This window comes from Panulirus ornatus, chromosome 67 (genome assembly GCF_036320965.1).
Source record: "Panulirus ornatus isolate Po-2019 chromosome 67, ASM3632096v1, whole genome shotgun sequence".
Classification (NCBI taxonomy): domain Eukaryota; kingdom Metazoa; phylum Arthropoda; class Malacostraca; order Decapoda; family Palinuridae; genus Panulirus; species Panulirus ornatus.
Genome location: NC_092290.1, coordinates 9,832,942 through 9,860,350, shown reverse-complemented (window position 1 = coordinate 9,860,350; position 27,409 = coordinate 9,832,942). Strand labels below are relative to the sequence as shown.

General features: G+C 40.5%; 1 protein-coding gene across 4 annotated transcripts in view; it reads left to right on the top strand.

Annotated features, from left to right (window-relative positions):
* LOC139747168 (uncharacterized) overlaps window positions 1-26,829 on the top strand; it is a 36,030-nt gene extending 9,201 nt beyond the window's left edge. For 2 of the 4 annotated variants that reach the window (XM_071659130.1, XM_071659129.1), the window contains exons 6-10: window positions 4,826-4,961; window positions 9,395-9,632; window positions 16,712-16,950; window positions 18,835-19,347; window positions 24,630-26,829. In XM_071659130.1, the coding sequence (XP_071515231.1) occupies window positions 4,826-4,961; window positions 9,395-9,632; window positions 16,712-16,950; window positions 18,835-19,347; window positions 24,630-24,796 (1,293 nt within the window). In that variant the 3' untranslated portion in view covers window positions 24,797-26,829. Of the gene's footprint in view, window positions 1-4,825; window positions 4,962-9,394; window positions 9,633-16,711; window positions 16,951-18,834; window positions 19,348-24,171 lie in introns of all 4 variants that reach the window. The other 2 variants (XR_011712328.1, XM_071659131.1) reach the window with 2 other exon arrangements.
* Window positions 26,830-27,409: the final 580 nt, after the last annotated feature.

Here is a 27,409-nt window from a genome sequence, read left to right as displayed (position 1 = left end):
ACACTACCATGGAGTCTGCACCGGGCTTACTGCCCCTTATGGAACCTGATGACACTACCCCAACCAGTAGCAGCATCATGGGGCAGGACACCACCACCACGGCTATAGTACCCAACAAGTTGCTGCAGCCCTCACCACTGATGCCCCAAGATGGTGACTTATTGGCCCTCATCAGCCAAAACTTCACTCACATGAATGAGATCATTGATACCCTGATGCAGCTGGCAGAAAACTCTGAGGTACTGGTAGCTGTAGACACAGTGACCACAATGGCCCAACCCATCCTGCTGTAGGAGGAGCGGGTATGTCTCTTGCTGGAGGAGCTGGGTTACCCACAGAGCAGATGGAGTGGCATCAAGCACTCCTTCACTGAACCCTGATGGCCTGCAGCCTAGGCACCTCCATGTCAGGTCAGCTGAAGGAACTGCTGGATACACCTGAACAATACTAGCCCAGCAGTGGGAGAATGTCTTCTTATTTAAGGAGGGATGCAGGCTGCCCTAAGTGGATATGGAGGCACTGTGAGCAGATGCCATGCAAATCATGTCCACATTGGCCCTGGTGAACCTAATGTGGCATGTGGAGGCTTTACAGAGCCTGACTAGACTAGCTGCTGCTTCCCAGCGGCCCACCCTTAGCCAGACACCCACTTTGCCAACCAGATGTGGGCCAAGCTGGCTGTTGTGGGCACTGTGCTTGGCTCCACTCCATCTGCCACTGACAGTGACCCGGCTCCTCCAGCAGATATTCCCACTTCTCCTAGGGCAGGGCAGGTTGGGCCACTGTGTCCACAGCTACCAGTTCCTCAGGGTTGTCTGGCAACCTTGTCAGGGTATCATTGATCTCGTTCATGTTAGCAGATGGCTGATCTTGAGTACAGGATCTTTCAGCAGCATAAGATATATGTGCAGCTCAAAAGGTGCAGTTCAGCTAGAGGAAGAGAGTCAGTGGAGAGGGTTGATGTTACATGATCCTGCTCATCTAGATGACTATGACCCTTCCTTTTGTGCCTGGCTGCCCTGACTGCCCATACTGTTGTCAATAGGAGTCACATCCATGTTGAGGGTAGTGTGGATGGTGGTATTCCTGACACATTCTTTGTGCAAGCTGTGTCTGCTTGCACTAGGATTATAATCTTTCAAAAGATGTCTAGCAAGGGCAGGAGCTGGTTTCTGTGCCAGATTTAGTTGAGGGGTCGGGTGAGGATGTGTTCCTGCTGTGCAGTGCAAATGTGTTCCACCTCTTACTTGTGTGCTGTGTGCACATCTATGGGGCATGGGTTGCAACCTCGAACTTGCCACCTATGGCAGCCAGCACTGCCTGCGTCTGGTTGGGTAAGGTGGGTGAGGCAGTGGGCGGCTGGCTAGAGGTGGTCCACTGCGAAACCATAGCTAGTCTAACCAGGCCTTGTGGTGCCTCCACATGTTGCACTAGGTTCACCAGTGCTGACATGGACGTGGTTCGCATGGCATCTGCATGCAGCGCCTCCACACCCACCTCAGGCAGTGGAATGCCTCAGATGTGGAGGCATTCTCCCGCTGCAGGGCTGGTGTGATGTGCATACTCCAGCAGTTCCCCTAGCTGACCTGACACAGAGGCACGTAGACTACAGGCCGTCATGCATCGCTGAAGGCATCCCTGATGCTGCTCCATCTGTCACTGATGGCGACCCAGCACCTCCAGCAGGAGACACCCACTCCTCCCAGGGCAGGGCAGGTTAGGCCATTGCAGCTGCTGTGCCCACAGCCACCAGTACCTAAGGGTTGTCTACCAGCCACATCAGGATATTAATGATCTCTCTCATGTTAACAAAGTCCTAGCCAATGAAGGCCAGGAAGTCACCCTTCTAGGGCGATGGCAGTGAGGGCCATGATAACTTGCATGGCTCTGTATCTGTGGTTATGTTGTCATGCCCCATGCTATTGCTTGTGGGGATAGTGTCATTGGATTCTGTAAGGGGTGTTAAGCTCGGCAGGGAAGCCATGCTAGTGTGGGCAGGATGTGGGTGTGGGGAAGGGTCGTAGCCTCCCCGCTGCACACCAGCCCACTCGGCTCCAGGAGGCAGCAAGGGATGTTAGCAAGGGCAGTGTGGGCCCCTCCTCAGATGTGGAGTTGTACTCCTGTGATACTGCACAAAAGAAAGCATTTTTTTGAAAGATATGAAAAGAGGGAATACATTATGGCATCTACAGTGTGTAGTAGATAGGTAGAATTCTGTCTCCCCTATACCCATGGGTTAAATATGTGTGTTTATTTATTTATTTATTATGATTACCCTAGGATCAGCTTCCATCAAAGACTCCTGTTGTTACCCAGAACAGTTCTAAAGGCTCCTGCAGCCCATGGCTGTACTACTTCCAGTGTCAGAGAAATGTAGACTCCTTTGGTTTGAAAAATTCTTTGACAAAATTCTACTCCCAGTGATTTAACCACACCAAAGATGATTTTTCACTCATGGCATAACATTTTGCTTGCAGAATCTGGTAACACTTATTTTTTATTATTATTATACTTTATCACCATATCCCGTGTCAGCGAGGTAGCACCAGAAAACAGACGAAGAATGGCCCATCCACTCATATACACATATATATACATAAACGCCTATGCACACACATATTCATATCAGCATATACACACATACATACACATGCACATACATAGACATATACACATGTACACGTTCATACTTGCTTGCCTTCATCCATTCGGGTGCCACCCCACCCCATAGGAAACAGCATCACTACCACCTGCCTTGGCAAGGGAACACTAGGAAAATAGACAAAAAAGGCCACATTCATTCATACTCAGTCTCTAGCTGTCATGTGTAATGCACCAAAACCACAGTTTCCTATCTACATCCAGGCCCTACACACCTTTCCATGGTTTACTCCAGTCACTTCACATGCCCTTGTTCAGTCCATTGACAGCATGTCAACCCCGGTGTACCACATCGTTCTAGTTCACTCTATTGCACACATCTCACCCCTCTGTATGCTCAGGCCCCGATTGCTCAAAATCTTTTTCACTCCATCCTTCAACCTCCAATTTGGTCTTCCACTTCTTGTTTCCTCCCTCTGACACACACATCCTCTTTGTCAATCTTTCCTCACTCATTCTCTCCATATATCCAAACCATTTCCACACGCCCTCTTCTGCTCTCTCAACCGCACTCTTTTAATTTCTGCACATCTCTCTTACCCTTTCATTACTTAATCAAACATCCTCACACCACATACTGTCCTTAAACATTTCATTTCCAACACTTCCACCCTCCTCCGTACAACTTTGGCTATGTGCCTTATGTATTCACATATTATTTTGCATAAGCAAGAACCCTTTTTTGAGGCTACCTTAGCTCCAAGACTGTGCTGCAATCAGCAGGAAGAATATTATGGACTCCTTTGAGTGAGAAATTCTATAGTTCAATAATTAGTCTCATTGATGGTGTCTTCTCAGATGTGGTGTGACCACGAGCAAGCAGTCTGCTGAGTTTCATGAATAAAGAGGGGACTCTTGAGGCAGGAACAAAGTCAATAAGTACATACATTTCTGAAGTGGGGGGAACAAGGAAAAGGGGGAGGAAGAGGGCTTGGATGAGAGATGCTTTGACTTGCTGGGGCCTGAACATGCATGAGGGTGTGAAGCATCCAATGATAGAGCAGAATGGAGCAATATGGTATGTAGGGGATGGTGTGCTCTCATTGGGCACAAGAAGGGCATATGAAGCAGTGAGAGTAAACTATGGGAAGGTCTACTGGGTTTGGTTGTGGTTGGGGGCAGTGGTTTTAGTGCATTGCATGTGACGGCTAAAGAATGGATGCGATCAAATGCCGTTTTTCTTTGTTCCTGGCACTACCTGTTAACATGGGAAAGGGCAATCAAGAGTGAATATATGTACCTTACCTTACCTTCATGCCTGAGAAGTCCCTTCTGTCCTAATAAGGCTCCCACAGCATTCAAGAAGCTAGCCATGTCCACTGGTCAGGAACTCAGTATTGTGTGTGCATCTATGTGCAGGAAGTGCAGGGCTATTGAGTAGCAAGTGCACAGTTTCTTCTTCATGGTAACTGCATCAATTTTTAGTGGGAAACAGAAAATTTGATGAATGTGTTTTCTTCATAGTTTGATCACCTATTTACAGGTCATCTGTCATAAAAGGGATAAAAGCTATAATATTCAATGGAAAAGAAATAATACAAAGTCCTTTTAATTTAGCCACATGTTTCTGGAGCCATTATTGTCCAGTAAAAGGCTAAGTCATTACAACATGTGACAAATTTAAAAAAAATGATTTGATTGGAGATTTTACACATTACCCAAAATTATCCGTTTTTATTTTTTTTATGGAATAACCTAGATGCAGGAATATTTATTTATCTGTAATTACCCCAAGGCCTCCTTCTAAAGCTGTAGCTCCTGCAGCCCAAAGCAGCATATTCAAAGGCAGAGAAATGTGGACTCATTTGGAGTGAAAAGTTCTTTGATGAGACTCTGCTGTCAATAATACATCCCTGTCAAAGGTGACTTTTCACCTCAAGCAGGTCGAGTCCAGTAGCATCAATACAGGAATGTACATACGTTATATATCAGGCCTGAAGGATTTAAGGGAGTATCCACTTGTGATAGTTTGCCCTCAGTTTTAGGAATTGCGAGATAATGAGAATATTTTAATTTGTAATTCAGAATTGGTGAAGAGGATTGTAAATATGGATAATTGCACAAAGTTTTGGAGTAGCAGATATACTGGAAAAATTTTATGGTGATATCCCTCCAAGGAAGGAGGTTATATCAAGATTAACTTTTAACTTGCTTAACCCCACAGGTAAGGAATGCTGACACTCGGAACATGGAGAACCTCAAGATATTTGTGCAGCTTGTGAAGAAGCTTACATCTCAAGAATTGATAGATCGACTGAAAGCAAAAAGTCCTATAAAACCGGAGGATACAGCCTGTCAGAGTAAGACATTTTTTAGAGTTTATCAAGAACGTTTTTCATGATATTTTGGGAATGGTGACAGTTGCATTGTGAGTCAGCAGCTGCATTGGCTGATGTATTTTTCTTCCATGGTCCAGGTTGTTGTCTTTCCTTTGTGCCTTGTATATATTTGGGTTGCTAGCATTCATTTCACAGACACAACCTTTCTTTGCATCTCTCATGTAACATTTAATTCAAATGATTCTTTACCCTGTATCACAAGTTTCCATTATCCTTGGAGAGAGGGAAGTAAGAATTCTTCCCTTGCATTTCAGGTGTGTTGTAGGAGGTGACTAATGGACAGGAGTAGGGGGCTGGAAACCCTCAAAGGTTAGGGCTAGAGTTTCAGAATATGCATGAATGTAACTGGGATGAGGGAAAGATGGTTGCTATGTTTGATGAAAGGAACTTGGATATTCTGACCCTTGAGTGGAACTTAAATTAAAAAGGAAGAGAGTTGAATGGTACAGGAATATTTAAATGGTAAAATGTCAGTTTAGTGTGAGGATGAGAGCAAAGAAGGGTGTGGCATTTTTGATGAAGGTCAAGCTGTGGGACTGTTAAAGAGTGTAAGTTGGTGTTTGTGGACTCTTTACTGCATGGGGTAACACCATGAGTGAAAAGTCACCTTTAGCGAGGCTGTAACATTTAGAGTACAGTCTTGCCAAAGACCTTTCCACTCCAAAAGAGTCTCATCATTTCCCAGCTCTTGTAAGTTGGGCACCCTTGGGCTGAGTAGCCTATGGAAAGGAGATCCTGGGTAACACAAGGACCCATCCTTAAAAGAGGGGTTGTGGGCAGTTGTAAGATGCTTCACATGAAGCAGCGTAGGGAACCACAGAAAGATCTATAGGTGCCTGTTTATGGATAGGTGTCTGTGATTTTGGTGCATTACACATGAGGCCTTTTCTTCATCTGTTCCTGGCAGTGACGTGCTAGCATGGGAAATGGCAAACAAGGATGAAGAAAAGATCAATAAGGAATTGCGGTGAAGACTGATATGGATGAGAATGAAAGTAGACAAGAGATATGTGATAATAACCTGATAGTAAGAGGAGTGAAGAAGAGAGGAATATATTATGGAGTCAAGTGGGTGGCTCAGCAATTTTTATGCAAGGTATTTAACCACTGTGGTAAACACAAGATGTAAATGTGAATGCAAGAGTGTGCGATGTGGCAGTTGTGGATATGATTGTGAGGACATGATCTGGCTGTTGTGGATATGATTGTGGGGAATTAGAGACCTGGTGAACATAAAAATAGTGAATAGCTTGTTGAGCTTCAGTACATATTCTTTGGAACTGAACAGTGTTCAGATTGATTTGTATCAAACCTTAGACTTCTCCTTTCGTGTGTTGAATCTTATAGCCCTGCTCCCATTGTCAGTTTTGCAGTAAAGTTTCCTTCCTCATTTTAAAATCCCAGTTAATGTCAAGCAGGATAGTGCCACAGCTGGAAGAAATATCTTGCCCCTCACTCACCCATGTTGTCAGAAAGTGAATGTATGTAAGTCATATTGATGGGAAACCAGATGTCTGCATTCACTCCTTTTTTTCTTTCTTTCATACTATTCGCCATTTCCCACATTAGCAAGGTAGTGTTAAGAACAGAGGACTGGGCCTTTAAGGGAATATCTTCACCTGGCCCCCTTCTCTGGCCTTCCTTCCTCATTTTAAAATCCCAGTTAATGTCAAGCAGGATAGTGCCACAGCTGGAAGAAATATCTTGCCCCTCTTTCACCCATGTTGTCAGAAAGTGAATGTATGTAAGTCATATTGATGGGAAACCAGATGTCTGCATTCACTCTTTTTTTTCTTTCTTTCATACTATTCGCCATTTCCCGCATTAGCAAGGTAGTGTTAAGAACAGAGGACTGGGCCTTTAAGGGAATATCTTCACCTGGCCCCCTTCTCTGTTCCATCTTTTGGAAAATGAAAAAAAGGAAACAAGAGGGGAGGATTTCCGGCCACCCGCTCCCTCCCCTTTTAGTCGCCCTCTACGACACGCAGGGAATACGTGGGAAGTATTCTTTCTCCCCTATCCCCAGTTAGTTTTAGAATAAAAGAAATGGTTTCTGAGGTATGTGTTGATATTTTTGGTGCATTTTTATTCTCTTTTTTTCATAATTGTTTGCCATTTCCTACTTTAGTAGCTAAGGTAACATCAGGAACTGATGAAGAAATGGTCTTATTTTTATAAATCTGTTCTCTCCTGCAGCATTTTTTTTTCTAAGCCTCCAGTCATTGACGAGTCCACAATAAGGCTGGGCCTTAATTGAAATATAGAGAGAATTATGAAATGAAAAAGGAAAAAGTGGAAAGTATTTATTTATTTTTGAGAAAGCTATTCATTTATTTTTGTAAATACAGTTTGTGTAAATAAGATTTTTCTTTCTTCATACATTTGCTGTTCTCCATGTGTGCAAGGTAGCATCAGTAAGAGATAAATGAGCCTTAAAGGGGGAAAAAATCCTCTCTTGGCTCTTTCCTTGGTTCATTCTTTCAAAAGGTAATATAGAAGTGGAGGATTTCCAACACTTCCACTCCTACCTTTCATAGCCACCTTATAAGACATGCTGGAGTTACATTGGAAGTATGCTTTCTTTCCAATGCCTAGGGATAACTTTAAACAATGTAAAACATGTACAGTGTTGAAATGTATGAAATATGTTAAAGATATGGAAAGAAAAACTGTGTAGAGTGAAATCATCCCATGAAAAGAAATAATTAATTGTGTATGTAATGTGAATACGTGTGTATAGAATGCAGTCACATTAGGAAAAATAAAATAATTATTGTATACATACGTATAAAGAGCATCCATACTGCCAGCATAAGCCCTCTGGCACCAACATAGAGGAAATCAAACTACTTTTTTGGTATTTTCTTAAATAGTAATACTTTATGTTTGTCATCAAATGATGACTGGCAGTTAAATGGTTAATCATTGTTTTTTTGGCTTAGTAGAAAAACTGTAAATCAACAAACTTCTGATAATCAACTGCTTCACTTGCTCTTTTCTGTTTTGTTGTGTCATTCTGAAATTGATTAGAGCAGGTTCAAACCTGAACTGTGATTCATTTGGCTGAGTGATACTTTTTTACTCTGTATTTGTTGTTTTCTGGCTCACCAAGAAGCCTTTAAGACATCTGACAATCATCAGGTTTCACTGGCTTGTCTTTGTCTTGTCCTAAGTGTTGCCAAGTTATGATAGTGTGCTGAAATGTTTCTGACAACATTGGATTTGCCCTGGATATTGATGGGAATATGATAATGTAGATGCCATAAAATATAGCTTTGGTTTTTTCCTTTGAAAGATTGAAGGGAAGGAGGCTTGGTACCTAACCTTCTGATATATGACTGCTTTAAAGCTCAAGTTGAAAAGGACTTCTGGTTTTTCTGGTTAAGGGACAGTAGACAGGGAACATCTATGAGTCTGTATAGATGTGTAATAAGAAGGGTAAGGTTGAGAGAGCTGAAGAGAATGTGATGAAATGGTTTGGAGATTTAGAGAGAATTAGTGAGGAGGCTGACAAAGAGGATACATGTGTCAGGAGTAGAGGGGACAAGGAAAGACTAACTTTGATATGGATGGATGGGTGGAGTGACTAAGATTTTGAGTGTTCAGAACCTGAATATGGAGGAGGTTAAAAGGCACCCTTGGGATAGAGTGAATTAGAACAATTTGGTTTACAGGGGGGTGTCATGTTTTTAGTAGAATGAGCCAGGGCTTATGAAGCAGCCAGGGGAAACCTTGGAAAGCTCTGCGGAGCCTGGTTTTGGGTTTGATGAATTACACATGACAGCTAAAGAATGGTTGTATGTGAATGAGGCATGTTTTTATAGTCCTGATGCAACCTAGTGAACTTAAGAAACAGCAAACAAGTATGAAAGAAAAAAGAAGTAGAGAGTTTGTACTGAATATTTTTGGAGGATACAGGAACATTCAGTTTGATTGTTACTGAGTATAGACTGGTTAGAGAGGGAAGTCGTGTTTCAGAATTATTATCTTTTGATGACCTCAAGCAATAAGCCAGTGACCCTGAGTCAACCCTTTCCCATGTCTCACTCTCTTTTAATGTTTTGTCTTTACCTCATTACTTAAAAGTTGATGACCCAAGCTGCCTCATTACTTAAGAGTTGATGTCCCAAGCTGCCCTAATATTGTATGGTAGTGTATGGTGTATGATGATTCCCCATAAAATTCTTTAGTGTTCATAGGTTTGTTTACCCTACTACTAACTATTATATAATGCTGTTTTTTTTATTTTTACTATCAACAGTAAATCTTATGAGTCTTCTTTTGTTTCATGCTTAAATAAGGCATTTGTGACATATATGTTGCATTCTTTATATCTTAGCAAATTATTTTCCTGTGCATTTACTTATCAGTTTTTATTTTTGATATTCATAAAGTCAAAGAAAAGTTGCAAGAGGATCAGACTGGTGATGAGATAGCCTCCACAACATTTCCTTGCTCATTACTGTGCCCTCTGAGTAAGACTAGAATGAAGCTTCCATGCCGTGCCTCATCATGCAGCCATTTCCAGTGTTTTGATGCTGTTACATACCTTCAAATGAATGAACTCAAGCCAAAGTGGTCATGTCCTGTATGTTCTGAGCCTGCCATTTATGACCACCTACTGATTGATGGGTAAAAAAAATATGTGCTCTTCATATTGTAGATATGTATCATAGAAAACAAAAAAATGGTGATGGGATTTGAAACTAGTTTAAGCAGTGGAAAGTGTAAAAAGTCATTTAGTTGCAGAAAGGGAAAATGGTATGTGAAATAGTTGATTTGTACAGAAGTTGGAGAGGTTTCAAGTATTTAAGTAAAGTAAATAGTAGTAGGTTGCCAGACACCCATCCCTGTAATGCTGAAGCTTTTGAACCCATTAAAGGTGGGCAACATTTTTTTATACATCCGTGTAAGGTGGCATATTTTAAGAATTATAAAACATCAAGGAATAAGCCAGTACATACATGAATAGATGAAATAGGATGAAATATGAAGGTAAGAGGTGCTTGTTATGCGTTATTGTGTCATAGCTGGCCGTAGGAGGAGCGGAGGAGTGCTTGGCACCTTCCTCCCATTATCTCGGCTAATACTGATGCTGACCCCAGCTGGGCAAGCATGGGTGGCTGTTTACAGGTGTTTCCAAACGTGATAGTATATTTCTGAGATGCCTTATCACCCAATTTCTCCATACAGTAATGATGCAATAGGGCCCCACTGTTATGTAATGTTGCCCGCCTACAACTGTACAAATGTCAGATAACAGCTAATGCTAGCACTGACCATGGATGGGTGAGTGAGGGTAGCTGTTTACAGTAATGAGTAAAGGTAGGTCATGATAGTAGATGACAGTGATGCCACATCATCAAAATTTAAAAAACGATCACGACGCAAAATAGCCCATCATTATGTAACATTGCCCAGCTTCACCGTTTGAATGTTAGGTAATGTTGCCCACCTTTAATAGGTTAATTCTAGGAACAAGAAGAGCCAAGCTAGTAGGTTCTCCTCAAACACTTATTCATCTGTTCCTAATGCTAACTTGCTTGAAGAGAGAGAAGTGGTGATTGAAAAAAAAAAAAAATAGTAGTGCTTAAACTCAGTAAATGGAATGGGGTATAGTAGCAGAAGAAAAATATGAGTCATATGATTTGACAGTAATATTGCTTAGGGATAGTGGCTTTAGGTAGTAGTCCTTAGGAACATTAGATAGGAGCCTCTAAAAACATTGCACTAGAGTTGCCTTCTGCCAGTGTCCTGTTAAGGCTGTGACACTAAAGACTGAGAAGCGGCTTTAGAGTTTACTAGTTATGGAGACTGTTGCCATGGCTACCCACTTGAGGAAGTCCTAGGAGGGAACAGGCCAAATATCAGATCATACAGGGTGGATATCAGACCTCTCCAGTAACCTCTCCAGTCCACTACTCACACCTCTTAGGCTTTGAAATGCACAGTACACTGTTTTTTGGTGAGTCTACAGTATACATTTACCAACATTTATTCAGTTATGTAAACATTTATCTGTGTTGTTTGTTGATTTATTAATTTACTATGTCTTCAGTATACTTTATTTATGCATTTATGTATGCTTATTATGGGATTATTCAATTATTGTTTATCTTCAGTATTAATTTTAGGTTTGAATAACTGATGATTACCACCCATGAACTTGTCCTCTGTATGTAAAATTATGCTTATGGCAAAGATACTTTCAATTTACACTTAGAAAAAAAAAAGGATTAGCACTCAGGTTCTCAGGAACACATAACAAGAGTTAATAGAAGGCAAGGTGCAGTTGTGTAATATAGTGTAATTACATATTTGTATTGTACAAGTAGGGAATTCTACACAGAAATTTAGATATCTGTCTGCTCTATGCATAAACATTAACTTCATTAAATTTATCCACCACTCTTATAGAAGTAGTTCCTCACATCTTTTTTTTCTGAAGTGTTTCTTGCTTATTTCATGTCCTTGATTGCATTATCCCTACATCTTCAAATAACTGTTCATTTCCCACAGTATCAGTCTGTTTTAAAAACTTAAAGGCTGTGATTAGGTCACTCCTTACTCTTCTGTCTTTCATGTCAAACAGATATAAGGCCTCTCACCTTTCCCAGTAACTCAGCTTCTGGATCTGTTTTATTAGCCCTTTGTGCTTTTTTAGGTGTGGTGACCAAACTTGAGAAGCATATTCAAGTTTTGGCATTATTTATGATGTAGACAACTTGCAGACAAGTTGCTGAATATTTCCTCATCTCTGCACTTGAATACAGTTTTTATATTTGCTCTCAGGCAGTTGGTCTACTAAACTTGAATCCTAAGATGGGATTCTAGCAATAGGTTAGGGATAAGGTCTATTCCCAAGTCTCTTATGCACAGATTCCTGTAGCCTTTTTCCTGCTAGGTGATATTTATATTGAGTCCCTCTGATTTCACCAACCCATCCTAATTGTTTTACATTTGCTAATGTTGAATTTCATCATCCATGTATAAGACCACTTTTGGAGTCTGTCAGGGTCCTTTGGTAACTTGATGCAATCCTCCTCACTTTTCACTCCTTTATGTATGTTGTTACAAGTGTGGTGTTAGGGTGCTGCAACCTTATGTAGTTGTGAGAGGACTTTCACAGTGTCATATGCTGGTTGATTTCATGAGGTTGCATTGGAAGAGATTCAAGAGGGTTGGAGAAGGAACTTTTCCCTTGGGTAGTCTTCTGTAGAGCGAGAGCATTTTGAAAGCATTTATATATGTATGTATCTATCAGCAGTCGTTTCTGAATGCCATGAGATGGACCAGGTATTTACATATACAGCCTTTCAAATCACTGATGCACATTCTAGACCCGTGTCCAACCTATTAAAGTAAGACATAAACTTGTACATTCAGTATAAATCCCCATTGTTACGTTACTACCCTATGATTGAGATGTCCATCAAATACAGATTAATTGTACATTTTATACACATAGAAGCATGATCTAAAACTAAGGAAATACCAGTGTTTTAGAACTTCCGATATGCTGAACAGAACTATAATATTTGAAGCAACCAGGGAAACCACAGAAAGGTCTGTGGTGCCTAGTTGTGAGTAGAGGGCTGTGGTATCGGTGCATTACATTAGACAGCTAGGGAATGAATGTGTGTGAATGAGGCTTTTTCTTTGTCTGTACCTGCCATTACTTCACTAACTTGGGAAATGGCAAACAGATATGAAGAAAGCAATTATCCGTGGTGAAACTTGAATATATAAATCTGTTCTTGGTACCAGAAAAATAATTTTGAAATACAGTACTCTTTATAATTGACCCAGAATAATTCTTTATGCAACATGGCTGTACTGCCTTGGTTAAGGGCTTAGTCAATGAAGATGATAGGGTTCAGGGTGTATATGTTAGTTTGAGTGAGGTATCATTGGAGAAGCATCACTGGAGTTCTTAAATTATGGAGACTGTTGCTGTGGCTCTGTTGCCTTGGCCACTCCTTTGAGGGAGTTCCATTTGGAACAGGCATCAGAGATATAGGTAGATATATCCCCTTTCTAAAAGGGGAAACAGAAGAAGGAGTCACGCGGGGAGTGCTCATCCTCCTCGAAGGCTCAGATTGGGGTGTCTAAATGTGTGTGGATGTAAGCAAGATGAGAAAAAAGGAGAGATAGGTAGTATGTTTGAGGAAAGGAACCTGGATGTTTTGGCTGTGAGTGAAACGAAGCTCAAGGGTAAAGGGGAAGAGTGGTTTGGGAATGTCTCGGGAGTAAAGTCAGGGATTGGTGAGAGGACAAGAGCAAGGGAAGGAGTAGCACTACTCCTGAAACAGGAATGGTGGGAGCATGTGATAGAGTGTAAGAAAGTAAACTCTAGATTGATATGGGTAAAACTGAAAGTTGATGGAGAGAGATGGGTGATTATTGGTGCATATGCACCTGGGCATGAGAAGAAAGATCATGAGAGGCAAGTGTTTTGGGAACAGCTGAATGAGTGTGTTAGTGGTTTTGATGCATGAGACCGGGTTATAGTGATGGGTGATTTGCATGCAAAGGTGAGTAATGTGGCAGTTGAGGGAATGATTGGTATACATGGGGTGTTCAGTGTTGTAAATGGAAATGGTGAAGAGCTTGTAGATTTATGTGCTGAAAAAGGACTGGTGATTGGGAATACCTGGTTTAAAAAGAGATATACATAAATATACGTATGTAAGTGGGAGAGATGGCCAGAGAGCGTTATTGGATTACGTGTTAATTGATAGGCGCGCGAAAGAGAGACTTTTGGATGTTAATGTGCTGAGAGGTGCAACTGGAGGGATGTCTGATCATTATCTTGTGGAGGCGAAGGTGAAGCTTTGGAGAGGTTTTCAGAAAAGAGGAGAGAATGTTGGGGTGAAGAGAGTGGTGAGAGTAAGTGAGCTTGGGAAGGAGACTTGTGTGAGGAAGTACCAGGAGAGATTGAGTACAGAGTGGAAAAAGGTGAGAACAAAGGAGGTAAGGGGAGTGGGGGAGGAATGGGATGTATTTAGGGAAGCAGTGATGGCTTGCGCAAAAGATGCTTGTGGCATGAGAAGCATGGGAAATGGGCAGATTAGAAAGGGTAGTGAGTGGTGGGATGAAGAAGTAAGATTATTAGTGAAAGAGAAGAGAGAGGCATTTGGACAATTTTTGCAGGGAAATAATGCAAATGACTGGGAGATGTATAAAAGAAAGAGACAGGAGGTCAAGAGAAAGGTGCAAGAGGTGAAAAAGAGGGCAAATGAGAGTTGGGGTGAGAGAGTATCATCAAATTTTAGGGAGAATAAAAAGATGTTTTGGAAGGAGGTAAATAAAGTGCATAAGACAAGGGAACAAATGGGAACTTCAGTGAAGGGTGCTAATGGGGAGGTGATAACAAGTAGTGGTGATGTAAGAAGGAGATGAAGTGAGTATTTTGAAGGTTTGTTGAATGTGTTTGATGATAGAGTGGCAGATATAGGGTGTTTTGGTCGAGATGGTGTGCAAAGTGAGAGGGTTAGGGAGGATGATTTGGTAAACAGAGAAGAGGTAGTAAAAGCTTTGCGGAAGATGAAAGTCGGCAAGGCGGCGGGTTTGGATGGCATTGCAGTGGAATTTATTAAACAAGGAGGTGACTGTATTGTTGACTGGTAAAGTTATTTCATGTATGTATGACTCATGGTGAGGTGCCAGAGGATTGGCAGAATGCTTGCATAGTGCCATTGTAGAAAGGCAAAGGGGACAAAGGTGTGTGCTCAGATTACAGAAGTATAAGTTTGTTGAGTATTCCTGGGAAATTATATGGGAGGGTATTGATTTGAGAGGGTGAAGGCATGTACAGAGCATCAGATTGGGGAAGAGCAGTGTGGTTTCAGAAGTGGTAGAGGATGTGTGGATCAGGTGTTTGCTTTGAAGAATGTATGTGAGAAATACTTAGAAAAGCAAATGGATTTGTATGTAGCATTTATGGATCTGGAGAAGGCATATGATAGAGTTGATAGAGATGCTCTGTGGAAGGTATTAAGAATATATGGTGTAGGAGGCAAGTTGTTAGAAGCAGTGAAAAGTTTTTATCGAGGATGTAAGGCAAGTGTACGTGTAGGAAGAGAGGAAAGTGATTGGTTCTTAGTGAATGTACGTTTGTGGCAGGGGTGTGTGATGTCTCCATGGTTGTTTAATTTGTTTATGGATGGGATTGATAGGGAGGTGAATGCAAGGGTTTTGGAAAGAGGGGCAAGTATGTAGTCTGTTGTGGATGAGAGAGCTTGGTAAGTGAGTCAGTTGTTGTTTGCTGATGATACAGCGCTGGTGGCTGATTCATGTGAGAAACTGCAGAAGCTGGTGACTGAGTTTGGTAAAGTGTGTGAAAGAAGAAAGTTGAAAGTAAATGTGAATAAGAGCAAGGTTATTAGGTACAGTAGGGTTGAGGGTCAAGTCAATTGGGAGGTAAGTTTGAATGGAGAAAAACTGGAGGAAGTGAAGTGTTTTAGATATCTGGGAGTGGATTTGGCAGCGGATGGAACCATGGAAGCAGAAGTGAATCATAGGGTGGGGGAGCCTTGAAGAATGTGTGGAAGACGAGACCATTATCTCAGAAAGCAAAAATGGGTGTGTTTGAAGGAATAGTGGTTCCAACAGTGTTGTATGGTTGCGAGGCTTGGGCTATAAATAGAGTCGTGCGGAGGAGGGTGGATGTGCTGGAAATGAGATGTTTGAGGACAATATGTGGTGTAGGGTGGTTTGATTGAGTAAGTAATAATAGGGTAAGAGAGATGTGTGGTAATAAAAAGAGTGTGGTTGAGAGGGTGTTTTGAAATGGTTTGGTCACATGGAGAGAATGAGTGAGGAAAGACTGACCAAGAGGATATATGTGTCAGAGGTGGAGGGAACAAGAAGTGGGAGACCAAATTGGAGATGGAAAGATGGAGTGAAAAAGATTTTGAGTGATCGGGGCTTGAACATGCAGGAGGGTGAAAGGCGTGCAAGGAATAGAGTGAATTGGAACGATGTGGTATACCGGGGTCAATGTGATGTCAATGGATTGAACCAGGGCATGTGAAGCATCTAGGGTAAAGCATGGAAAGTTCTGTGGGGCCTGGATGTTGAAAGGGAGCTGTGGTTTCGGTGCATTATTACGTGACAGCTATAGACTGAGTGTGAATGAACGTGGCCTTTGTTGTCTTCCTAGCGCTACCTCGCGCACGTGAGGGGGGAGGGGTGTGTTATTTCATGGTTGGCAGGTTGGCGATGGGAATGAATAAAAGCAGACAGTATGAATTATGTACATGTGTATATATGTATATGTGTGTGTGTATATATATGTATACGTTGAGATGTATAGGTATTTATATTTGCGTGTGTGGTCGTGTATGTATATACATGTGTATGTGGGTGGGTTGGGCCATTCTTTCGTCTGTTTCCTCGTGCTACCACGCTAACGCGGGAGACAGCGACAAAGCAAAATAGATAGATAAATAAATAGATAAAGATCGTTGGAGTACAGTGTCATTGAAGAACGCTTACTCTAAAAGAGACCATCCTTTCATTCGTACTGATTATAGTGCAACCTTGAACCTGCAAGAGATCTTGGAGCAGGGATCCTGGGGTTATGTAGTGAAAGTGTTTTGTAGACTGTTTAAATGTGATGACCATTTTGCCTTTTTACAGGTGAAAGAGATGAAAGTCAGTCATAAGGAAAGTAGACTTTTTCTTTCAAAATTTTTTTTAACTTGCAGGTACTTCAAAGCTGTTGTCGAGCAAAACATCAGCTGTGACAAAATAGTACTGCTTGCAGATGGTAGTTGGAACCCTCTTCAATCATCTGACAAGAGACAACTCCAACCCATAGCTGATTGTGGTGAATCATCAGTGAATGTCATGGCTTCCACACTGGACAAAACAGTTGTTCTTGATAGTGATGGTGACAGTTGTAATTATGACTGTCAGGATGTCACTGAGCTAAGTGAAGGCGAAGGTAAAATTGGTTTATACTGGTACATGATTTCTTTGAGAATAATGTATTTACTTAGCCATATACAAAGATGAATCCTTACCTCTGTCCCACACATTCTCCTCTCCTTTTTCCTCCATTTGTTTTCTCATCTGCTTATTACTTCAGCCACCTCCTCTTCCCCATGGTGCCATATCTGCTACTACCCCCATTTTCTGCCAACCATATCCAGTGTCCATCATCCAGAAGTAGTTGCTATTGTCCACCTCCATTCCCAGAAATTGTCACCACTGTCACTGCCACCACCCACCAAGTTGTTACCTCTTGTTTGCAAACTACTCCTAACATCAAGAAGCAGTGAAAAGTTTTTATCGAGATGTAAGGTGTACGAGTAGGAAGAGAGAAAAGTGATTGGTTCCCAGTGAATGTCGGTTTGCGGCAGGGGTGCGTGATGTCTCCGTGGTTGTTTAATTTGTTTATGGATGGTGTTGTTGGGGAGGTGAATGCAAGAGTTTTGGAGAGAGGGGCAAGTATGCAGTCTGTTCTGGATGAGAGGGCTTGGGAAGTGAGTCAGTAGTTGTTTGCTGATGATACAGTGCTGGTGGCTGATTTGGGTGAGAAATTGCAGAAGCTGGTGACTGAGTTTGGTAAAGTGTGTGAAAGAAGAAAGCTGAGAGTAAATGTGAATAAGAGCAAGGTTATTAGGTACAGTAGGGTTGAGGGACAAATCAGTTGGTAGGTAAGTTTGAATGGAGAAAAACTGGAGGAAATGGAGTGCTTTAGATATCTGGGAGTGGATTTGGCAGCGGATGGAACCATGGAAGCAGAAGTGAGTTGCAGGGTGGGGGAGGGGGCGAAGGTTCTGGGAGCATTGAAGAATGTGTGGAAGGTGAGAACATTATTTCGAAAAGCAAAAATGGGTATGTTTGAAGGAATAGTGGTTCCAATGATGTTATATGGTTGCGAGGCATGGGCTATAGGTAGAGTTGTGCAGAGGAGGGTGGATGTGTTGGAAATGGGATGTTTGAGGACAGTATGTGGTGTGAGGTGGCTTGATCAAGTAAGTAATGAAAGGGTAAGAGAGATGTGTGGTAATAAAAAGAGTGAGGTTGAGAGAGCAGAAGAGGGTGTATTGAAATGGTTTAGTCACATGGAGGGAATGAGTGAGGAAAGATTGACCAAGAAGATATATGTGTCAGAGGTGGAGGGAATGAGGAAAAGCAGGAAACCAAATTGGAGGTCGAAGGATGGAGTGAAAAGGATTTTGAGCGATCTGGGCCTGAACATGCAGAAGGGTGAAAGCGTGCAAGGAATAGAGTGAATTGGAACGATGTGGTATAATGGGGTCGACGTTCTTTCAGTGGACTGAACCAGGGCATGTGAAGCATCTGAGGTAAACCATGGAAAGTTTTGTGGGGCCTGGATGTGGAAAGAGGGCTGTTGATTCGGTGCATTATACATGACAGCAAGAGACTGAGTGTGAACGAATGTGGCCTCTGTTGTCCTTTCCTAGTGCTACCTCGCGTGCATATGAGGGAAGAGGGGTGTCATTTCAGGTGTGGCGGAGTGGCGATGGGAATGAATAAAGGCAGCAAGTATTAATTATGTACATGTGTATATATGTATGTGTCTGTGTATGTATATATATGTATACGTTGAAATGTATAGGTATGTATATGTGGGTGTGTGGACATGTATGTATATACATGTGTATGTGGATGGGTTGGGCCATTCTTTCGTCTGTTTCCTTGCACTACCTCGCTAACAGAGGAGACAGCAACAAAGTATAATAGATGAATAAATAGTTACTTTTTGCTTACTCCATGTTTAAACTTTTGAATTAGGTCCTTTGTATATTAGATATTCCTGATTTATTGAATATAAGGGTAATATTGCCTTTCTTTACAGGTTACAGCATGGAAGGTAATGCTGCAGGGGATTTGTCGTCATCAGTGATGATAATAACCTTGAGTGATGATGAATCATTTATCAGCAGTTCCCAGACCAATAATCACATGTTCGGATTCTGTAGCACCCCACAAACTTCTTCAATTCAAACCAGAGGATCCAGTGGTGTTCATGACTCCCACATTCAGAACAGTAATGCAGCTCAAGCTTCCCAGCCCATTTTGTGCTCTACTCCGCATAGGTATACACCAAGATCCTTCAGTGCCTCATTTAACTCCAGTCATAGAAAAAGATTTAGCTCAGAAAAATCCCCCAAAAGAAGAAACAAAACAAACAGCAGCATAAACAGTTGTTGGAGTAACAGTATAGTCAGTATCCATAATGACAGTTTGAACAGCTCTGTCGACAGTCATGGAAATAGTGACAGTGAATGCCCAAGAAGAGAGAGTAGGACCAGCATTTCTTCTGGAAGTGATACTACAAGTGCAGATGCTACACAGCAGAGATCATCTGGTAAGTGGTTTAGAAATTAAGTCATGCTGAGTTTTTAATTATGCAGAGATTGATATGTCCATTCTCGGGTATCAGCATCCAGCTTTTGTAAAATGCATAATATTTCTCTTAGGCATCATCAGATGAAATGAAATATGTCCCCACAGAATGCAATACTTTTGGCTGATAAACATATGGATATATCATTTACCTGCAGGTAATTGACCTAACCATATACTGTGCTTAACTCCAGTCGCGTTACTAGTAGAATAGTGATGACCATATATCATTACATCATTATGCTTCTTGTGTGTATAATCAAGTCATACACCATACTTATACATCCATCCTTCACTTAAAAGAGTTGATATTTTCCAGAAAATTTGGTCATTAAGCAAGAAATTGGCAAGTGAAACCTTTTCTCATAGACATTCATTATGTTTTTGGGGAAACATTGCAACTGAAAAAAGTTTAGCTTCAAGATTGAATAAAAACAAACTTGGGAACACAGGAAACCTTTTTTATCCACATTTATTATTTGAAGTCAAGAATATTTTGATGTTCATGCTTGGGGTTTGAATATGCAGGAGTGTTTAGGGCATACACAGTACAGAGTGAAGTGGAGCACTATGGTATAAAGGGGTCAATGTCCTGTCAGTGGACTGAAACCAGAGTATGTTATGTGCTCAGGGGAAATCATGGAAAGGTCTGTGGATCCTGGTTTTGGTTCATTACACATGATAACTATAGAGTGGATGGGAGCAAATGAGGTCATTTCTTCATTTCTAGTGCTGTCTTGCTATTGTAGGAATGGTGAACAAGTATGAGATAAAGAATTGATTATAATGCCAAGAATATAGCAGAAAAATATAGAAAAATTATTGATCTGAGACTAGCTGTCTCTGCTTAAGAAGGATTTGCAGGGAGGTACTTTGTTTGTGTACTAGGTGTGAAGCACAGGCATTTGTAAATCAGGATAGGTAGAAATAAAGAGCAACAGAGATGGGTAACTTGCACTGTATTGGGAGAATTGAAAAGTTAGATAGACTGAAGATGAGGAAGTTATGTAGTGTGAAGAAGTCACTGGAATGGCACGTGGATGAACGTCTTTAAGGATAGTATGGTAATGCAGAATGTATGGTTGATGAAAGATGGTGTTAAGTCTATGAATATTCAACCATTATAGAGTCATCAGTAGAGCACATAATCTGTATGAAACTACAAACTGAAGAGCAAGATTAGTATTGGCCCTTTGGTAAGTCACCTGCAACAGTTTTCCAGGATCATGGAGGAAAAAAGCCCAAGATGATAGAGAAAACATTGTCTTGAACCTGTTTGTATGATTAAGTTAAGCATAATGTTCTGATGAAAATGATACACAAATCAATCAGATGAATCATTATTTAAGAGAACTGCATTCTTTTGAACATCAAGTTGCACCACTGCCAGGTGTATGAGGTACTCCATGAGTATTTTTTCAAGTGTAACCTGTAAGTTGAGCGGTGGTTTTGTTAGATATGATTAGTGATACTTTTATATCAGAAATAACTATTATTACGTGAGAGTGACACAGCATCAAAAATTATTAGGGAACATGAATGGGATATACTTTGAAATGTATGGGAAAAGTTTGGGTTGTAGTGTCTGGATATTATGTGTAGAGTGATACTACAGGTATTAATGGCAATACATTTTGCAATGAAGGCAGAGGCAGCCATATCAAGAATTGATGATATGAGGATCTTATCTTAGAGATCCTCATATGGGGCCAACCACCTTATAAAAGAGTTAAAAGCACATTAGTTAAGTTAAATATATGGGAGGTAGTAGTTGCTTGGCAGCCACTGACTAGGGATGTATATGACTGGTACTACCCACCAGGGTATTAGAAGGGTTAGTGACTTTGTAGTGAACCAGCACTTCAATGATTGTCAAATTGCACTCCTCTATACATGTGGCTTTCTTCTCTTTCTGCCCCTTGCACACACTGACTGCTAAGAATTCTGTTCACAAACATACAATCTCTGCGTGTCACACACAACACTTGACAGTTAGACAGCTTTTAACTTGCTTACCTCATTCTTCATAACTCTGTGCACTAGCCCTGCCATTTAGCAACATGATAAGAGCAATCAGTAGAAGTTTTAGGTAAGAACAATAGGTAGAAGTAATAGGTTGGAACATTAGATAATACACTTTCATTGAAGGTAGTTGGTAGGAACATTAGAGAGGAGCCTCTGAAAACACTGCACTAGCTTTTCTCTGTTCGTGACCTGTTAAGGGTGAGGCACTAAAGGCTGAGAAGTAGCATTGAATTTCACCAGTTATGGAGACTTTTGTTGAGGCTACACCCTTGAGGAGTTCCCAAAGGGGACAGGCATGAGATAAAGATTAACATATCTTTGAGAGATATATCGATTTCAGTTCATTTAATTTGTTTGTGATTCAACAAAACCATTATGTCTTGAATGCTTTCATCAGATGAGAGTAAAGGATGTTAGAAAGGAGGAAGTGCTAGTTAATTTGTCCTTTTTACTGAGATGGCATGGGCAGCTTCTTGTTCCCTCCACCTCTGACACATATATCTTCTTTGTCAACCTTTCCTCACTCATTCTCTCCATATGTCCAAACCAAGTACCCATTTTATTGACCCACCCATAGGGGTGAATGGACAGCTGGTTGACTTTGGACCAACAGCTGTAACCAGGATTTGAACCTATTTGCTTGACCCTCGGTGCCCTATGAGAGCGTCATGGTCAGGAATGCTAATAGCTAGACTTACCCTCTTGTTATGACATCTTGCTGCCTGACAGTATTTTCATTAAAAGTAACAATTACTTCTCTATTTTCATCTCTTTAGTGTTATGTACATGATTTGTAATGAACACGTGTACAGGTGATACAATATGCGAGTCAAAATACGTTAGCTGGAATACTTTAGTTGCATTATGCATAAAAAGTTTTGCTGATTCACTACAAATCCCTTTTTTAAGTCAATAATATCCAAAAAGAATTGGAGGGGACAATTAAAAGTGTGAGACTAAATTAGAAGGATGGAGTGAATATTTTGAGTGCTCAGGGTCTGAACATGCTGAAGAGTGAAAGGTGTACACAAGATAGAGTGTACTGGAGCAAAGTGGTATACAGTGGGCAACACACTGTCAGTGGATTGAATCAGGCCATACGAAGCAGCTGGAGGGAAACCCAGGAAAGATCTGGGGGGCCTGGTTGTGGCTAGGCAGCCATGGTTTCAATGCATTATGTATGATAACAAGAGAATGGGAGTGAACAAGGGCTTTTCTTTGTCTGTTTAGGGTGCTACCTTGCTGATATGAGAAACGGTTAACAAGTGTTAATGTAAGAAAGAATCCATTTTTGGGTCTCTACGAAATGCACACCAACCTTTCCCATGCATTATCTCGCCATACTGCATGTCGAGTTCAGCAGCCCCGCTCTGTTTCTGCACCATATTTCAGTCATAACTACTTACGGCAGTGATCAACAAACTCACTTCGTAATGATGATATTGGAATAAGGGTTACTGTTTTGCACATATATTGTTATATAATGTTACGTATCATGACCTGTAAACATTTAGAATTTTAGGTTCCACATCCATACATCTAGTTTAGATACCTTTCGGTAATTTCCTAACATTTCTCTGTGATACCTTCAAACATGTTTAAAACTATTTTTTTCTAAATTTTTAGAATTATTGATTTTTTATGAAAAGAATTTCAAATTTATATCATCTAGTACATATTTTTGAAATTTTTTTCTTACATTTGTAATGTCTTGCTTTTGATTTTTCATGTAGGAATGTTTCTCCAGTTATTCAGTGGGAATCTGTGGTAGAAATGGTTTCACTTGACAGTATTTTACTTAATGTTTATCTTTTCAGGAACACACTTGCCTCAGGGTACCCTTTTATGGGGCTCTTGCAGAGTTCAGGAAGCTAGCCATATTCATTTGGTAGGACTAACGGTCAAGGAGTTTGGTGATTGTTTTTCTTCTTTGTGTGCAGGACATATAGTTTGTAGTTTTAGTGTGAAAGTACCTTCTTGGAGTCAGTTGGTCTTGTGACTCATTTAAATTGGTATGTTGTGTGGGAGAGTTGGATGATGAATCTGCATCTCTTGTTGAAAGTTGTTTTAGGCCTGCTGTATACATATGAGGCCATGTGCACCTTTTGTGGGGGCTGTTTGGAAAACTAGGGTCCCCATTTCTGACCCTGAAGGCTGGTCAAAAGGGCAAGGATTTGATGGGTTACCTTTGCTTCCCATACATGACATAGTTTTGGAGGAGATAAAAAAGAGTTTGAGGTAATTTTTCTGTGATGATATTATGGCTTGTGTGCATGATATGAGATCTATGACTGAATTGATTTAAGATTTGATAGCATTTTCTGCCTATCGATATATCTGATACCTGTCCCCTCCAAGAGCTCCCATAGGATAGATGTGTAGTTAAATTACTAATTTGGAGAAGTTAAATCATTTGAATTGTAGTAAGTTATTATGTTTGTTCCATATTCTTAAAGGCAGTAAGGTAAGTATAACATGTTTAGGGATTTAGTTAAACAAATGACAGCATTGTAAGTATGTAACCCAGCCAGACCTTTCCATGACAGTATTCATTGTATTATTTGCATACTTGATTCTGATACTTTTAGTGAGATTTCCTTGGTATCATTGCAGTTTTCAGTTTTCCATTATAACTATAACCTTGTCAAGCCTTAAATGTTTTAGAAATAAAGTATAAACAAAAGTAAAGGTGCTTAACCAAATTATAAAGATTTAAACCTTTTACTTGGTAAGTAAACTTACACAAGAATACTTTTTGTAGGCAGGTGTGTGTCAACCCAACGGTCAACAATGGTGCTGAGAAGTGCGGTTCAGAAGCCAGAAACTAAAAAAAACAAAAAGTAGAAGAGGAAGAGCAAAAAAATAATGTGCTTTTTAGTGCCATTAATTATCAGAATCATAGATTTTGTAAGCTATTGTACCATTTTGTATTTTTGTCATCTTATATACATGTATGAAGGGAGAGATTAGTCTCACTTGATGAATCAAGATGAATCAACTTAGTGTGCATGGTGAAAAATAATTGATTATGCAGTATTTGTGGTGGAGTGATTGTTTCCTTTAAAAACACATACTTACATTGGTAGAAAATGTATAAGTCGGCTTAGAGATGGAATGCTTGTCATCTACTCTACGTAAATGAGATTGAAGTTGGTGAGTAAATGAGATTGAAGTTGGTGATAAACTTTTAGACAATGATTATTGTAAACTTTTTTATAGACCACCACGGGATGCCTGGCAGAGCTGGTTTGGTGCAGAGGAAAGCAAGAGGAAAAACGAAGCATACACCAAAAAAACAAAAGAAGTTGAAAAGATTAAGGAAGTATTCATTTAGAAGATCAAGGGGCAAAAATAGTAAGCATAGAGGCAGAAGAAATGTAATTTAGAATTCAAAAAGACAGTTAAATGGGGGCTGGAAATCCTCCCCTCTTATGTTTTTTTCCAAAAGAAGGAACAGAGCAAGGAGTCAGGCAAGGATTATATTTTCATCAAAGGCTCAGTCATCTGTTCTTAACACTGCCTTACCTATATGGGAAATAGCAAATGTGTGGAAAAAAGAGAAAAGATTTATGAATGAACAAATTCTTTAGGACTTGTTGGTAATTCATGTTACTAACATCTTTGCATTGGATTTATAAGGTTTACACATGGATTTTTCTCATTAAAAGTGATTACACTGTGAGCAAGAAGTCACCTTTGGCAAGGCTGTATCATTGTAAATAGATGAAAGTGAGTACAGTCTTGTCAAGGACTTTTCTCCTTCGAAAGTCTGTGTCATTTTCCTGCTCCAGCAGGGAGTGCAGCCTCAAAGCTGCAGGAGTCCCCATAAAAAGAGTCCAGGGACTGTAGAATATTGTCGTGCATATACTTTATATACATTTTTTATACATTCATTACACAGGGCTAGTATAGATATGATTGTGTACCTTTTATCTTTAACTCCATTCCCAATCAGAAAGGGTTGATTAATGCTTACATGTGCCTTTTGTGGGATTAATTTTGTGGAATTGAGGCTCCCAGCCCTGGTTTCTCAGGTTGGCAAATGGCCAAGGACACATTTTTCTAGGAAATGTGCTACCTTATTACCTTAATAGAATTATGGTATTTTGTCATAAAGCTAAAATATTTTTGAAGGGCACAGATACATAAGATACATTAGATTTCTTTGTGAATGTGGTTCTTGTGAGGACATTCACATTTCTCATAAACCATATAATTCATTATATATTCCCAGGACCTCTTTTATGAGGCTTATCTAGTTTCATGGTTGTGCAACAATAAGTAGCATAGGTTAATGAATTGGATAAATTTTTAGGCTTGGGTATGTATGGCCTCATTCACTTGCTTCCATTCTCTAACTGTCATGTATAATGCACTGATAACAGATACAGCTATCCACAGTTAAGCTTCACAGTCCTTTATTTGATTCCCCTGATGCCTCATATGCCTTGGTTCAGCCCATTGACAGCATGTCACCTATTTTATACCACATCACATCAGTTTGCTTTATCTGTTGCACACCCACAGCCTCCTGCAAGTTCAGGCCTTGAACACTTGAAGCTTCTTTCACTCCATCCCACCATCTCTGGTTTTCTCCCTTTTTTATTCACTCTACTTCCAACATATATACCCACTTAGCCATCCTCTCCACATGTCCATATTATTTTAGCTTTCTCATGCATACTCCTTTTACTACCACACCTTTCTTTCCATATCATTTCTTATTCAAGCAATCCTCATCAAACCATATATCATCCTCAAACATTACATATCCAACACATTTACCCTCCTCTATACTTTGTCATATTGGGTCCATTCCTTGCATCCATCCTGCACTGACGGGATTATTACACCATTAAACATACCCATCTTTACCCTCTGAGAATGATCTCTCCATATATTTTTCAGTTACCTGGACGTTATCCTTCTGATACACCTTTGGCTCAGTTCAGCTCCCATGTCATTTGCTGCAGGGTATCCAAAATATTGCATGTCTTCCAAGTTCTCACCATTCAAACTCACTCTCCAGTTAACCTGTCTCTGCTGCTAACTTTAATAACCTTGCTTATATTCACATTTACTCACAACTCTCTGTTTTCAGACACACTTTCAAACTCATAAAATAGGTTCTACACCAATATTGTCATCAGCAATAGTAACATACCTTCCAGGTGCCACCACTCCCTACAGACTGCAGACCTGCACCTCTCCAAAACCCTAGCATTCTCCTCCCTCTCTACCTCATTCTTATATAGAGCCACTTTCACCCGGAACTGCTTGCTCTTCCTACCAACACATTTTCTTTTTCATACTTGATCGCCTTTTCTTGCATTAGGGAGCAAGCATTTTTTTCTTGTTTTTACCTCCAGATCCATAAATGCCAAATCGAATCTATCTTTTTCTCTAGATATTTCTCCCACACGTTCTTTAAAGCAAATGCCTGATCCATACATCTTCTACCACTTCTGAAACCACACTGCTCTTCTCCAGTCTAATGCTATGTATATGCCTTCACCCTGTCAATCAATATCCTTCCATACAACTTCCCAGGTATACTCAACAAATTTATACCTCTGTAGTGTGAACACTTGCCTGTATTTTCCTTGCCTATATATAATAGCACTATACATGCATAATGCCAGTCCTCAGGCACCACACCATGATCCATACATATATTGAATATCCTTATGAAGCAATCAACAATACAATCACCCCCTTTCTTAACAAATTCAACAGCAGTACCGTACATTTCATCCACCTTGCCGGATTTTACCTTGTGCAATGCTTTCACCACCTCTTCTGTCTTCACCAAACCACTCTAAACAACTCTCCCACCTTGCATACCACCCTGACTAAAATACCCTGCATCTGCCACTCTCTCATGAAACACATTTAACAATCCTTCAATATACATACTCCAGCTCCTCCTCAATCATCGCTACCTGTTATCACTTCCCCTTTTACCCCCATAAATGTTCCTATTTGTTCTCCTGTATTTT